The sequence below is a fragment of the Notechis scutatus genome, chromosome 1 (assembly GCF_049901735.1).
Source record: "Notechis scutatus isolate UNSWTSFEM ecotype Mainland chromosome 1, rNotScu1.2, whole genome shotgun sequence".
NCBI classification, from domain to species: Eukaryota; Metazoa; Chordata; class Lepidosauria; order Squamata; family Elapidae; genus Notechis; species Notechis scutatus.
The window spans coordinates 162,720,208-162,732,866 of record NC_142009.1 but is presented as its reverse complement, the minus strand read 5'-3'; the positions used below and the strand labels follow the sequence as shown (position 1 = coordinate 162,732,866).

The 12,659-nt window shown below is 50.4% G+C and overlaps 1 protein-coding gene and 1 long non-coding RNA gene across 3 annotated transcripts; one reads left to right on the top strand and one right to left on the bottom strand.

Moving 5' to 3' along the window:
• Nucleotides 1–2,109: 2,109 nt before the first annotated feature.
• On the bottom strand, nucleotides 2,110–5,600 carry GBX2 (gastrulation brain homeobox 2). The gene is made up of 2 exons (XM_026678995.2): nucleotides 4,696–5,600; nucleotides 2,110–3,412 (listed from the first exon to the last, which is right to left on the bottom strand). The coding sequence occupies exons 1-2, from the start codon at nucleotides 5,195–5,197 to the stop codon at nucleotides 2,889–2,891; spliced, it is 1,026 nt and encodes a 341-aa protein (XP_026534780.2). The 5' UTR covers nucleotides 5,198–5,600; the 3' UTR covers nucleotides 2,110–2,888.
• Nucleotides 5,601–9,610: 4,010 nt separating this feature from the next.
• Nucleotides 9,611–12,134, top strand: LOC148133077 (uncharacterized). Of its 2 annotated transcripts, XR_015747069.1 has the most exons (3): nucleotides 9,611–9,772; nucleotides 9,940–10,121; nucleotides 11,951–12,134. It is a non-coding gene; the product is annotated as an uncharacterized LOC148133077 (long non-coding RNA). The 2 variants fall into 2 exon arrangements; XR_015747068.1 differs by lacking the exon at nucleotides 9,611–9,772 and having other exon boundaries at nucleotides 9,804–10,121.
• Nucleotides 12,135–12,659: the final 525 nt, after the last annotated feature.

Below are 12,659 nucleotides of genomic sequence, written 5' to 3'. Positions count from 1 at the left end.
GCTATTCTTCAGGCCCCCCCATCAGAATTAATCATTGGGAGTTAATTTGAAGCGCAGACAAGTTGCTGTTAATTTAGTGCAGGGAGGCTGGGGTGGAATAAAAAGCGGAGGTGCCGGCCAAGCCTCTTGGGTCTCATTAATCAGCGAGCTGAGACGGCCTGGCTTGATTACAATTTGCAAAAAAATTCATTAGGGTCTGGGCGATTGACAATTTTTCTCTCTCCCTGTGATCTGACTCATTAGGCAGCCAAATGAAAGCTGCAATGGTGAATGGTGGCATCTATCAGCCCCCTCCCCCCCGCCGCCCTCGGTTGTTTATCTCCCGCCTCGGCCTCGGGGGTCCCGCTTAGGGCTTTTCCTGACCCTGGCGTGAAGCGGCCATTCTCCCTCCCTGCTCCGTTCAAATTATAATGTGAGAAGAAGAAATCGCCCATCCGCTAGGTTGGCCCCACGCATGGGCCCTTCCCCTCCCGCCGGATGCCGCCGAAAACGGTGGCAAACACACACACACACACACACACTCCGCCTAGATGGACACTGTTTGCAGGCGCGGGGGCAAAGGCTCTGAGCAGAAAGCAGCGGAGAAATCCTAGGAAAGGTTTTGCGAGCTCCCGCAGCTGCTTTGCGAACGGCCGCCTTCCTGCCCCTCTAACTTTTCGGAAGATGCTAAATCTGCCCCTTTTTTTGCTAGCACGGGACTCTTCAGGCAGAGGCGGCTTTTAGGATGGTTAGCATTAGAGTGGAGAGCAGGCTCGCCGGAAGGTGGGCCCAGAGTGCGAAGAGCCCCCCCCCTTTATTAAGCGCGTTCAAGAGAAACGGTCCTTATATCGGGCAGCGGCTCTGTGCAAGCCGCGCTTGATCGAAACGCGACTCTCCTTCGAAATCTGGAAAGCAACGCCGCCTAAAAGCGAGCAGAACAGGCGCTCTCGCTGAGCCACATCGCTTGCTCCGACTTGATGCGTCGCCAGGCCCCATCGGATGCAGCGCACCCCGGAGTACTGGGTGCAAGACTCCGCGGCAACTTTGAGACCCCCTCAGATCTTCCTAGTCCCATTGATGGGTATATTCGTTTCGGTTTCGCCCAATGAAATGGGTGGGGTTGAAAGGGGTTTTTCAATCTTCTTCGCGGGCTGCCAGTTGTTAATTGGCAGGCAAGTGGGAGAAATTCTTGGGGGGTCCCGCCTGTCTCCTCTTATCTTTTCCTGCACAAGTCTTGCCCTCCAGCCCTAGCCTGTTTTTAAGCCAGACATTTTCCTAGCTAGTGAAGAGCGGCAAAAGGAGTTGGGCGTACCTTTTCGCAGAAGTTGGCCTGCATGTTGTTACTGGGTGAAAAGCAACGGAAGCAACAGTTTCGAAGTAGTGATGGCGGCGGGACCCGCACCGCATTCAACCTCTTTGTGGCAATCTGGGTTGAAGCTTCTACTGAAACTCTTTCTCCTCCTTTTTTTTTTAAACCTTCCTACGGTTGGAGCAACGTCGGGATCAGGGCGTTTGGATCTAGATTAACCTAGAAACCCTCACCATCGGTTTGTGCTGACCCCTTCCCTTCCTTATTTCTTCTTTCCAACGCTCTTGTCCGGAATTAATCCGGAAAGGTAGAATTGCTGGCACTTTGAGCTGGCCTGGTCAAACCTACGCCAAGAAAGAAAAACTCACTCAGCAGGAGCCTTTCCTTTTCCGCCAAGAAATGGAGGGCCTCCCCTCTGAACAGAACATCTCCCTAGCGCAGAGCACCAAATCCGAAGGCCAGGACTCTCGGGGCCTCTCCCACCTCCCCTTGCCAAGGATGCTCACCACCCGCTGATCTACCAGGGCCCGTACTGGGGACCCTGGCGCATGGCAACCCCTCAGTTAAGTTTTCGGCCATTGTTTGCTGCTATTCTGAGCAACGACAGGCAGGTTTCTTCTTCTTCATCGGGCACTGGACCCCTTCTTATTGCCCATCCCCGTCCTCAGCTGAACCCGTAGCCTCTTTAAACGGGAAGCGGCTGTGGACGGGGTCGGCCCCAAAGAGGAAAGTGCCGATGGAGTTCCCCATTCTTGGGGTTTCGGGACTTCGAACTTCGTACAGAAGAGCTGCTCACTCTTGTCTATTTTTCTTTTCCTCGTTTGGGCATTTTATTCACAACATCATTATGTTTTGTTTCATTTGCATAACTTAAAAAAAAAGTAAACTGCATTTGAAATAAATTAATTCAACACAATAGAAAAAAAAACCTCGTGCATTTAAAGAAAAGAGTGAAGAGGAGAAACGTGACAGAATAAGGGGATAAAAAAAAAAAAAGGAGATGCACCGGAAGAATATCTCATTTGCTTCTCCATCGCTCTCCATTGGAAAAAACGGGGAGGAGGAGGACGAGGGTGGACCTGAAAGGAAAGGAAGAAGCAGCAGCAGCTGTACAAGTGAAACTGGTAGTTTTCTTCCCCTTCTTTCATTTAAAAGAATTGGGGAAGAAGAATAATCCCGATCGTGGGAGAAGAGACGTTGAAATTTTTGACAATAAAATGTACTTTTGGAATGTCAGACTTCACCTCACTGCTCAGTGGTCTCGTCACAGTCAAAATACAGCAGCTGAGATCCAGCGCTTTATATACAAAGTTGGACAGTCTCATAAATATGTAAATAGTTCCTCCAAGTCTTTCGATACTCCCTCTGGGAAAATGACACGCGTTTTCTGACGGATGGTTTATGAACGCATTTCAGCGTTGGCCTACTTAGTTTGGTTGGCGGGTCCTTCACTTGGTGGGTGAAAAATTCTCTATTATGACCCCCCCTCCCCCATTTTGGGGGACGGACGGACGGGGAGGGGCGGAGAGGATGATTGTGCGCGTGAGGACAGGAAAAGATCGGGGCTGGGTGGGGGAACCTCGGTCAGATTTGTCCCCGGTCACGGCCTGGCCTGCTCCAGTTGCTGATGCTGACTCCGGATTGCGAACCGGCTAACGTGGACTGGGATAGGCACCACAATCTTGGGGTTTCGGGACGGCTCCCCGGTCTTAGAGTTGGCATTGCCCGCCTTCACCCGTTTCCACTTGGCCCTCCTGTTTTGGAACCAGATTTTGACCTGCACTTCGCTGAGTTTGAGGGCGTGCGCGATCTGGGATCGCTCGGTCAGAGAAAGGTATTTCTTGCAGTGGAATTCCTTTTCCAATTCCAGCAGCTGCTCGCTGGTGAAGGCCGTTCGCCGCCGGCGGTTTTTCCCCGTTGAGGTGCTACTGTTTGGGTTCGCCGAGCTCTGACTGCTCTCCTCCAGGCCGTTGCCAGCATCGTCTTCCTTGTGCGCCGATTGGCCCGGCAGATTGTCGTCGGAGCTATAATCGAGATCGCTGTCCAGCGAGAAACTTTCGTCTTTGCCTTTCGAATCGTCCTCGGCTTTGGCGTCTTCTTTTCCCGAGGCTGCTCGTGTGGTGCCTGGAGGGAAGCCAAAAACAGCAGCTGTTTTTATGTTTCACCCAGCTTTTTGCCAGCATTCCTAACAACAGCCTCCTCCTCCTCCTCCTCCTCCTCCTCCTCTTTCTTTGTGCAACCCGAGGGACGGGGACAGATTTTAGGCTTAATTCCGAGGTAGCAGAATCTGGCTTGGAAGCAAGTAAGAGGAGAATGGGGACGAGCAGGGATAGTAGGGCAGAGGGACCGAGAACCATTTCCCCCCGGCGTTCTGTGCAGAAACTCAGTAACGTTAAAAGTTATTTTTCGGTGGGTTCCAGAAACACAGTTTTAGGGCAGAGGCGTCGAAATAACGAAAGCACAAGCTTTCGGGGTTTCACGTTTCTCCAGAAGTGTCTGCTTCCACCAACCCTTACACCTTTCGGATGCCCACAAGGCGCTTAGCAAATTCATCGCAAATGGCAGCGATCTTTGAATGGTTTTTTGCGCCCGAGCGGGAAGCAGAACGTCACAAGGGCATGCAAAATGGGGAAAGGAGTTGGGTTCACCCATCCTGGTGCATGCCACACTTTTCCTTGCTCATTCTCAAGACTTGCTCCTTCTTTCCTTAAACAAGGGACTTCAGGCAATTCACCAGGCTAAAGTGTCAGCGCCTTGGTCTTTGGCTTACTAACTCCAAATTGCATTTTCTAAACGTCCCAAGCATCTTCACAAACACCTCTAATTATACGCAAGGAGTCGATTGGGAGGGATGATCCCTCCTCTCAATGGTCTACTGCTTAACTTCCCCACTTTGCCCTGCCCTTGTCCTCAAAATCCTAAGAGCAGCCATTAAGGAAGGAAGTGCCTATAGTCCTGTTATGACATGTTAAGTTAAACACTCCCGTGGTCATGTTTCACGGCTGGCGATAGTAATGCCTTTGTAAACGCCTCAAATAATAACAATAGAACTATAGCAATAGAATAATAGCAAATGTATGAATATGAATGGTGCCCATTTCCCCACCCCCCTCCTTGAGGTTTTAATTTGCTGCGTGTGAGAATTGCGTAGAAAACTAAGAGCGAAATGCAAATATTTGCAAGACCGCATGGATACATTCATAAACTATACGCATTTCAAGTTTCCAGGCTGCCTTTCCGATTAGAATTATATTACCCGGGTCACCTCAAGACAAGATAATGCCCCCCCCCCCCACACACACACACACTCCGCTTCACTTTGGCTTCCTCGGCCAGGGCTAGTTTTGCAGCCAACGGTCTGCAGCACGTCGAGACATGAAAATGCACTTGCCAGCCGAGGTACTTACCGAGAGAAGCTTGCACCGCTTCGGAGGCAGAGAAGGCCAGTAGTGAGCCCTCCTTGGCCAAGAATGCCTTGCCGTCTTCAGCTTCTGCCTGAATGGCATCCACCTTGTCATAACTGCCCTGGAGACCTTGTGGTGCAAACTTTCTCGCCGCCTCTTGGTGCTGCGGAGAAGCCGAGAATGTCCCCGGCAGGGTGGCCATGAGGGTGGAAGTTAAAGCCATGCCCTGTGCCAGGCTGGAGCAAAAACTGGTGGGTAGGCTGGGAATCTGGTGATGGTGAGGGTGTGAGGGCGGCAGAGTGGTCTGGGGCATGGCGGCCGGCGGCGGCGGAGGAGGCGGCAGGACTACCGGTCTGTAGGGCATGAACATAGGGTAGCCTGTGTAGACGAAGTGGCCCGGGCTGGGCTGAGGCGGGCTGCCGATGAGCGAGTCTATGCTGAAGGCAGTGCTGCTTCCCAAGGGGCGCGGCATCATCATGAGCGACGGCTGAAAAGCTGCACTCATAGAGGCGCTACAGGCCAAGGAGGCGCGCGAGACAAGAGGCAGACGGGGCGGCCCGGGAGCTGCTTTAGGGCCGGGAGCTGGCCGGAGACGAGCAGGATCGGGAGGAGTGGCGGCGGCGGCGGCCGGAGGAGGGGACCGCCTGGACTGGGCAACAGAGGGTCAAAGTTGGGTCTCCCTGGCCGCGACAGGGAGACATCGGGGCGGGTTGCCCTGAGCCGCGATCCAATTCGAGCCGAGACCGCTTCCCGAGAGAGAGAGAGAGAGACAGACAGAGAGAGAGACAGAGAGAGAGAGAGAGGCCGGCCTGCCTTCTTTCCGTCCCTCGTCGCTCACGGTCTCTTGGGGGCCCTCGGAGAGCCGGACGCCAAGCGCGCTCGCTCGCTCGCTCGCACTCCTGGGTGTCGGCGGTACCTTTGAATCGCGCTCTTCTTTCTCATTCACGTTTTGCCAGGCTCGGAACCTTCCCGGAGCCACGTGGCTGCCTCTCTCCCTCTCCATTGGCCAGGGAGAGAGGGAGTGAAGGGAGAGGGAAGGGGAGAGGAATGTGCGGCGGAGCGGCGGCGGCGAAGCGGTCGTTAACTCCGCCCCTCCTCCGGTCCGCGGAAAGTGAGCCGAGGCCGGCAATTCTTGGCGGCTCCTCCTCCTCCTCTTTGAAGCTTAGCTTGCCGGGAAGCTTTCGACAAGCGTGCAAGAACGTGGCTGCAAGTTTGCCGGCTTCGCTTAGACGCCTCTTGGCCCTGACCTGGACGCAGCGCTCGGTAGACCGCCCGGCGCACGCACCCGCCAGGAACCGAGCCTCCCGATTGCAACTCTAGGCTGCCCCAGTGGCCTCAGGGACACCCACCGGAAGGCCAAGGCCCAGGTCTTCATCTGTCCCTGGGGCGGGGGGACGGGACGGGGGAGCAAACAGGCAAAAAGGAGCTGGGATCTCAATCCCTGATACCCTCAACAGCTGGTTCCGAACGCTCCATCCGATTCCCTCCGCTGGAGGCTCCGTTTCAGCTCCGTGCCGGTTTGACACACACACACACACACACCTCCACCGCCCCCCCAGACATCCTGCTCTGGTCAAAGGAGTCAGAGCGCTTCTTTGGCCCGCGGAAGGCTGGAGCATGGAATGACCAGGAGGGTCGGGGGAGCCAGAACTCGGGGAGATGGATGAGCAGCATTCGCCCCCCGCCCGCCCAGCTCCTCCTGTGCGCCTCACTGGTTTCCCTCTCTCCTTCGTCAGAAGGGCTGTTCTGGCTCTTGGAAAGAGTGATTTAAGGGTCAGCGGCAGTGACGTAAGAAATCGCACACGGGAACTTGTAGGCACCACTTGCCTGAAAGTCAAAAGTTGGACGGTGTTTGGAGGAACTTAGTGTCGTCTAAGGCTAGAGATGGGAGGGCGGCTGCACTTAGCCAGAAAGCCCTCCTAGCCCGAGCCTGCCAATTGCTACTAAAATTTAACGACCTCCACTGGGGGAGAATGCCTTTTGGAGACCCTAACAAGATAACGATCAGAGAGAAATGAGGGTCGTTACATGGGTAATGGGAATTTCTTTACAAGCGTAGTTAATTGGAAAATAAAGACTAATCGATATTTATGAACGTATCGATCCAAACCTTTGTAGATCCAGCCTTTCTCTGCCTTTCTGTTTCCTTTCACCCGCATTTCTGCCCCTTTGCGCCACAACTTTCGCGTTTTCCCACAAAAGACCGGAAACCGTTTGAAAAATCGCGGGGGGGGGGGCACCCCCACTTACCTACCCCTCACACACTTCGGTCCCTCCTCTTAACAACCTTTGGAAAACATACAATTCCTGTGGCTGAAAAAGGAGTGAAGGGTTGAGGAAGGACCTTTCAGCTCCAGAGACAAGGCAGCAGCAGCAGCAGCAGCAGGGAACAAGAAGCCCAGGCAGGCCGACCACAAGGTGTCTTGGTGCTCAAGGTGTCCGCTCAGTTCCTCTTTCACACTCCCTTCTTTATTGCTATTAAGCCTGGCAGTTTCACAGGTCATCAAACCTTGATTCCCCCCCTCCTCCCTTCCCGGCATTCCCCTCAAAATATGTTTCCTTGTCAGTTTGGGAAGAAGAATAGGTTGGGTAGCGTTGCTGGAAAGACCCCGTTGCCTATATTTTGGAGAGCTCCGTTTGATCGTTGGCCACATACCATTTGACTGTTTTTACCGCGCCCGCTGGATGATTCTGACGCCCAGCAAGGGTTGTAAATGATCAGACAACACCGATCCCAGACCCCTTTGGCAGTCTGCTGAATGCCAGAAAAGTACTGCTAAGGCACCCCCTTCCTTCCCCCGCCCGCCTTGTTTCCCACTCCATTCCTCGGGGGAGATTTATGGCCGGGCAGAAAGGGGCTCTGGGGGAGGGAGAAAGGAGGAGCCGCCTGCTTTTAGAAGTACCGGAGGAGGCTCGGCCTTCATTCCCTGATTAATTGGGCTCTCTTCTAGCCTCGGGTCTTGAGGGAAACCAGAAGCCAAATTCAAAACCCGGGTTTCCTTGGACCCTGGCCTGATCCCTAACACTCCCTGCGCGCCTCCTTTATCCTGCGAGGGCTGGTCCCGATCAAGCGGCGCGGTCTTCGGGTTTGGCCGCGCGGCTGCTTCGCCTCCAGGCTGGAGAATCGTTCCCACCTTCGGTGGGAGGCGGTTCGCGTCGTCGGGCTGAGGGGACGAGGAGTTTGGATCGTCGGGTTCCTTCGGGACGGAGTGACTATTTCTCCCCCCACTCCACCCCCTTGAAGTAGAAACTGAAAGCAGGCGCCAGAGTTTGGGGGAGCTTGTTGGAGGGGCTGGGCGAGAAAAAACGTTTTTCCGTCCAACTTTATCTAAAAGTCCTGCCGGGGCGGGTTTCGCGAAGAGTTCTTGTGTAAAAGGAAACGTTCTTCCAACCCAACGGAGGCATCGATTTGTGAGGAGCAAAGTGACGGAAGCCTCGTCTCTCCCTCCCTCTTTCTCTCTTTCTTTCTCTCTCTCTCTCTCTCTTTCTCTTCCTTCCTTCTCCCTATAAACTATTTTATTCACTCTTTCGAAGAGACGGCGGTGGAGAGAAGCCGCTTCGGAAACCTCCCCCCGCGCCAGAGTTGACGTGGGCAGCTTTAATGGAAGGCAAACCCCCCACACACACACACACCACCCTCAGCTTTTGAAATGGCTTCTGCAATTATGTCAAAGAGTCATTCAATCGCCCGGATGAATTAAAAAGGACCGAGTCTGCTCCTTTTTCACGGGCAGGCCTCTCGTGTTTGGCTTTTCAAAGCCCTTCCAACACGATGTCTTTCTTGAGAACAAAAGGCAGGACAGGGAAAAGAAAAGAGCCCCAAACTTGTAAATCGAACGTCAAGGGAACTTTGAAACAATCTAGAGCCCATAAATAATGATAAAGGATCTGGCAAAAAGGCAAACCCATTCGATTAATAGAGATTCCCAGGCAATGATCAAGTGGCTTATTTAAAGAGGAATGGCACTCAAAACAAAAGCAAAAACGAAACATCTAAAGGTTTCATTTGCATTCTTCTAACTTGAAAGATTTATTTTTTTTTAAACGTGAGCAACATTTAACTTTTCCTTAAAGATCCGGGCGGCGGCGGAGGAAAGGCGAATGAACTAAAAAAAATAAAGTTTTCAAAGTACCCTTTTGCCGCGTTGAAAGAAAAGGGGCGTCTACCATGGCTGGGGTTTATCTTGGCGGCCTGGAGAAGATTGTCAATAAGGTTGTCAACAAGTTAAAGTGCTGAGGGTTTTGTTTTTTTTAAATGGAAGTTTATGAAATCAGAGACCTTCGGATCGTTCTGTACTTAATTAAGAGGACATAGACATTTTATGTACTGGTGTTTTAAAAAGCTTTCTCGCCTTCCTCATCTCGAAATTTTTATTTGCTCATTTGGAATCAGAATGGAGGTGGCTTTGCCTTTGACTCAACAATGCCTTCTCTTAAATTTGAACCAGGAGTTTCTTTTTGGCATTTCACTTAATGGTTGGGGAGGAGTCGTCTGATAACAGATTAGGGAGTGATTATTTCGGTTAATGAATGACAATGCCTGAATTTCTCTCCACTACCATTTCCCCCAATTTTTATCTTAATTATGGCACAACGATGGTGGTTTTTATCCTAACATTTATATATTGTAAAAATATAAAAAGCTAGGCAGTGTCAATAACTGGGTTTTGTTTTCAATTGAAATTCAACTTTGTACCCGAAGGACAGAATGATGCTCTTGTAGTAGTTGAATAGTTTTTGGCCACACGAGAAAACTTGAGCGCGTTGATGAATGAATGTGAAAGGAATGAAAACCTCCCGGGAGGGGGAGAGAGGGGTGAGGTGGGGAGAGAGAGAGAGAGAGAGAGAGCAGGAGTGGGACTCGACCTATCCTCGGCCGCCATCCCTCTTTGGTTTAGTGCCCACATTGCGACGGGAATGGTCTCCTTTTGCAGAAGGCAAGCAGGCAGTCTTTCACCCGGCTCTGCTTCCAAGATCACGCCCTGGAGATGCCGGCAACCATTTCTGGAGCGCCAACAGTCTTGCCTGAGAGGTGAATGTATTGAAGAGGCGATTGCTACCGCGATTTTTAAAAAAAAAAGTAGGTGAAAATGGGCATTTAATTTATATTTACCGGTAGGGCTGCAGGAAGGAGGCGGGGTTAGGGACTGGCATTTAAAATTCAGAATAATTATTAACCCGGATAAATAAATTAATGTAGATGTGAACATTAATCCCCTGCTGAAATCTGGACCATGTGTTATACAGCATTGTGTAACTCTCCTGTGATCCAGTACAGGACGAGATGCGTTCCTGTGTGTGGCAAGTGTTTGGAGGGCATTTGGTTTTTCCCAGGCTTGCGAAGGGCCACGGGTCAAGCTTCGTCCTCTCGCGAGGCAGGAAAGAGGCTCAACGACCCGCAGCGTTTGATCCCTCAAAGGGACCTCCAGGTGAGAAAGTGAAGCGCCCTTTCCTCCGCTCTGTAGCCTGCTGGGTGCGGGCTGTGATTATGGTGGCTTAAATCCACCTCTCTCAGCAGAGGAAGCGCTGCTCTCTCTGGCGCAGATCAAAGGCAGCAGAGCTCTTCTTAAAGTTGCAGTTCCGCTTCCCTCCCCGCCTGGGACTTTTTAACCCGCGGGCTGCACCGCCGGAGCTCGAGCAGAGCGGCAGAGAGGAGAGGGGAGAAGACAAAGCGGGGCCTGCCGATTCCGCTTCTCGAGAGGCTGCCACCCCTTGTTTTGCAACTCTTCCGACGGGGCCAGGCGAATCGAAACTCCCACGCCTGGGGGGCGCGCCCGGGCTGTGAATTGCAAGGTGGCCAGTGGAACATCGAGATTTGGGGCCCAGGAAAGGTAGCGAGAGGCCGCTTGCTCAGCTCCGTGCGCTGGGGAGAGAGAGAGAGGCGGGGAACGGAGAGGCAAAGCCGCACCAGGCCGCTAGGCGTGCGCCCAAGGGACGACGGCCTCTGAGACTGAAACAAGCCGGAGACGGGCGCTGACTGAGGCATCGCGGCCAAAGATGAGCGGAACCCTTTCCCACGACAAAGCTGCCGCCTGTGGGGAATTTTTTCAGAGATTCAAGGAGGAAAGCTCTTCCATCGCGGAAATAAAACAAAAACAAAACAAAACGACGGTATTTGTCTTGACCTTAAGTGGTAGCAGGAGATCGGATCGGAGAAGGGATGGCTACTATCGGATCACTAGTGGCAGCTTACACGTGGATACAGGGCCCTTACACCCTCCTCCCCCTCTTTAGGCATGACGCCTCTAGACTTGCTGGCTTCCAAATGCGTGTAGGGGAGTGGGAGCGCTTCAATTGCTCACCTGGCCTGAAAAGCAGGGGTGGGTGGGTTTGGAGCAAATTCACGAAAGGATGGAGCTGGTAATGGCCAGAGCTTTTTCTGTGACAGAGGCCCATGTAAGGCACAAAGGCAGAAGCAAAGTTGGGAAAAAAGTAGTGGATGAGAGGGGGTGGGAGCATTTGCTGTAGCTTTCATTGCTTGGGTGTCTTTCTGAATTACTAGGTGCCATCGTGGCAAATGGGATGTAAACTGCAAATGATATTTTGAAAAACTGCAAATGATATTTTGCACTGGGACCCAGTTTTGCATAAGCACTTTACTACAAGCATATTAAAAAATCACAACGCCAATTGTAGATGGTTGTTTGGTGTGAAATCCAGAGAAAAATCCAGTAGAGGTTCTGAACATCTTATGGAAATGAAAGCTAACATCTGGAGAGTCCAGCTTAGAGATGTGGTATAGGGTGTTCTTTATTTTAAGATTAGTACATGTAACAGGCCTGGGCCATTTATTTCAAAGTATAAGTATTTAAATCTAAAATATACAGATTATTAAATACTCCCTCAAAAATAATACCGAATTAATATGAAAACAGAAACCATAGAGATTTTGTTGGAATTACAAAATACAGTATTTTCAGATCAGTCTCCCATTTAACTGCAATAATACTTTCAATTTTGTACAGATGTAATGAATATCCACATTACATGCTTTACCACCAAAAAGTAAAAAGAGGCTGCAGTGTACAGAAAAGTCTTATGTATTCAAATACAGGCAAGATTTTGGTTTGGCGCTTGGATCTTTATGCTTACAGATGTATTCTTTATGTATTCCTATTTTCACGGGGCCAAATTCTTATTTCAGACTTTGCAAGAAAGGTGACAGTTTAGAACTCTGCAAGTTATAACACACCCTGCTAATGACTGTGTTCATGTCTGAAAGCATTCAATAACTATGGTCCTTCTATATACCTTCTAGGAGACTACATGAATCCTACTAATATATTTATGGATTTGATGACACCAATTTGTTCAACTTTTTACCACAAAGGAAAGAAAGCACATTAGGAAGAATCTGCAGTAGGACTGAATAAATAAACCCAACTCCTTTCCACCTCTGAAAATTACATTGTTGTTATAATAGTAAATTGAAATGTAGCCCAGGTAAAGACTGTCTTCTCTGTTATTTAACTTCTTGAGTACATTTACATAAACTAATGGCAAATTTATTATTTAAAAAAAGGGATTAGTGAACAGAAACAATTGACTTGGAAATTCACTTGATCTCTTTAGTGTCATCTGTACACATATCGAGGCTTTCAGAGATGGCCACAGGAAACAGGTTGTGTTGATATTAAGTTTTGCATCAAGATCACATTTTATACTTTATGCCACCATGATATGCACATTATTTTCTAGATTTTTTAAGATTAGAAATTCAACTGCTGACTGATACACACTGGTTTTTAGTCAAGACTGCCATAAAATGAAGGCATCATCCTAATCTCATTTCTTTCTTTCTCCATATTGGGAGATGTTGAGGTGACACTGAGTTCAAAACTCTCCATTCCTAACTTTAGTGCTTTACAAATTAATTGCTTTACTGTAGCATAATCTAAAGCCCACTTCATCAGATTCATGGAGTGTTGTTATTGTTATTTGAGTTTACAGGCATTTACCTAGCATGT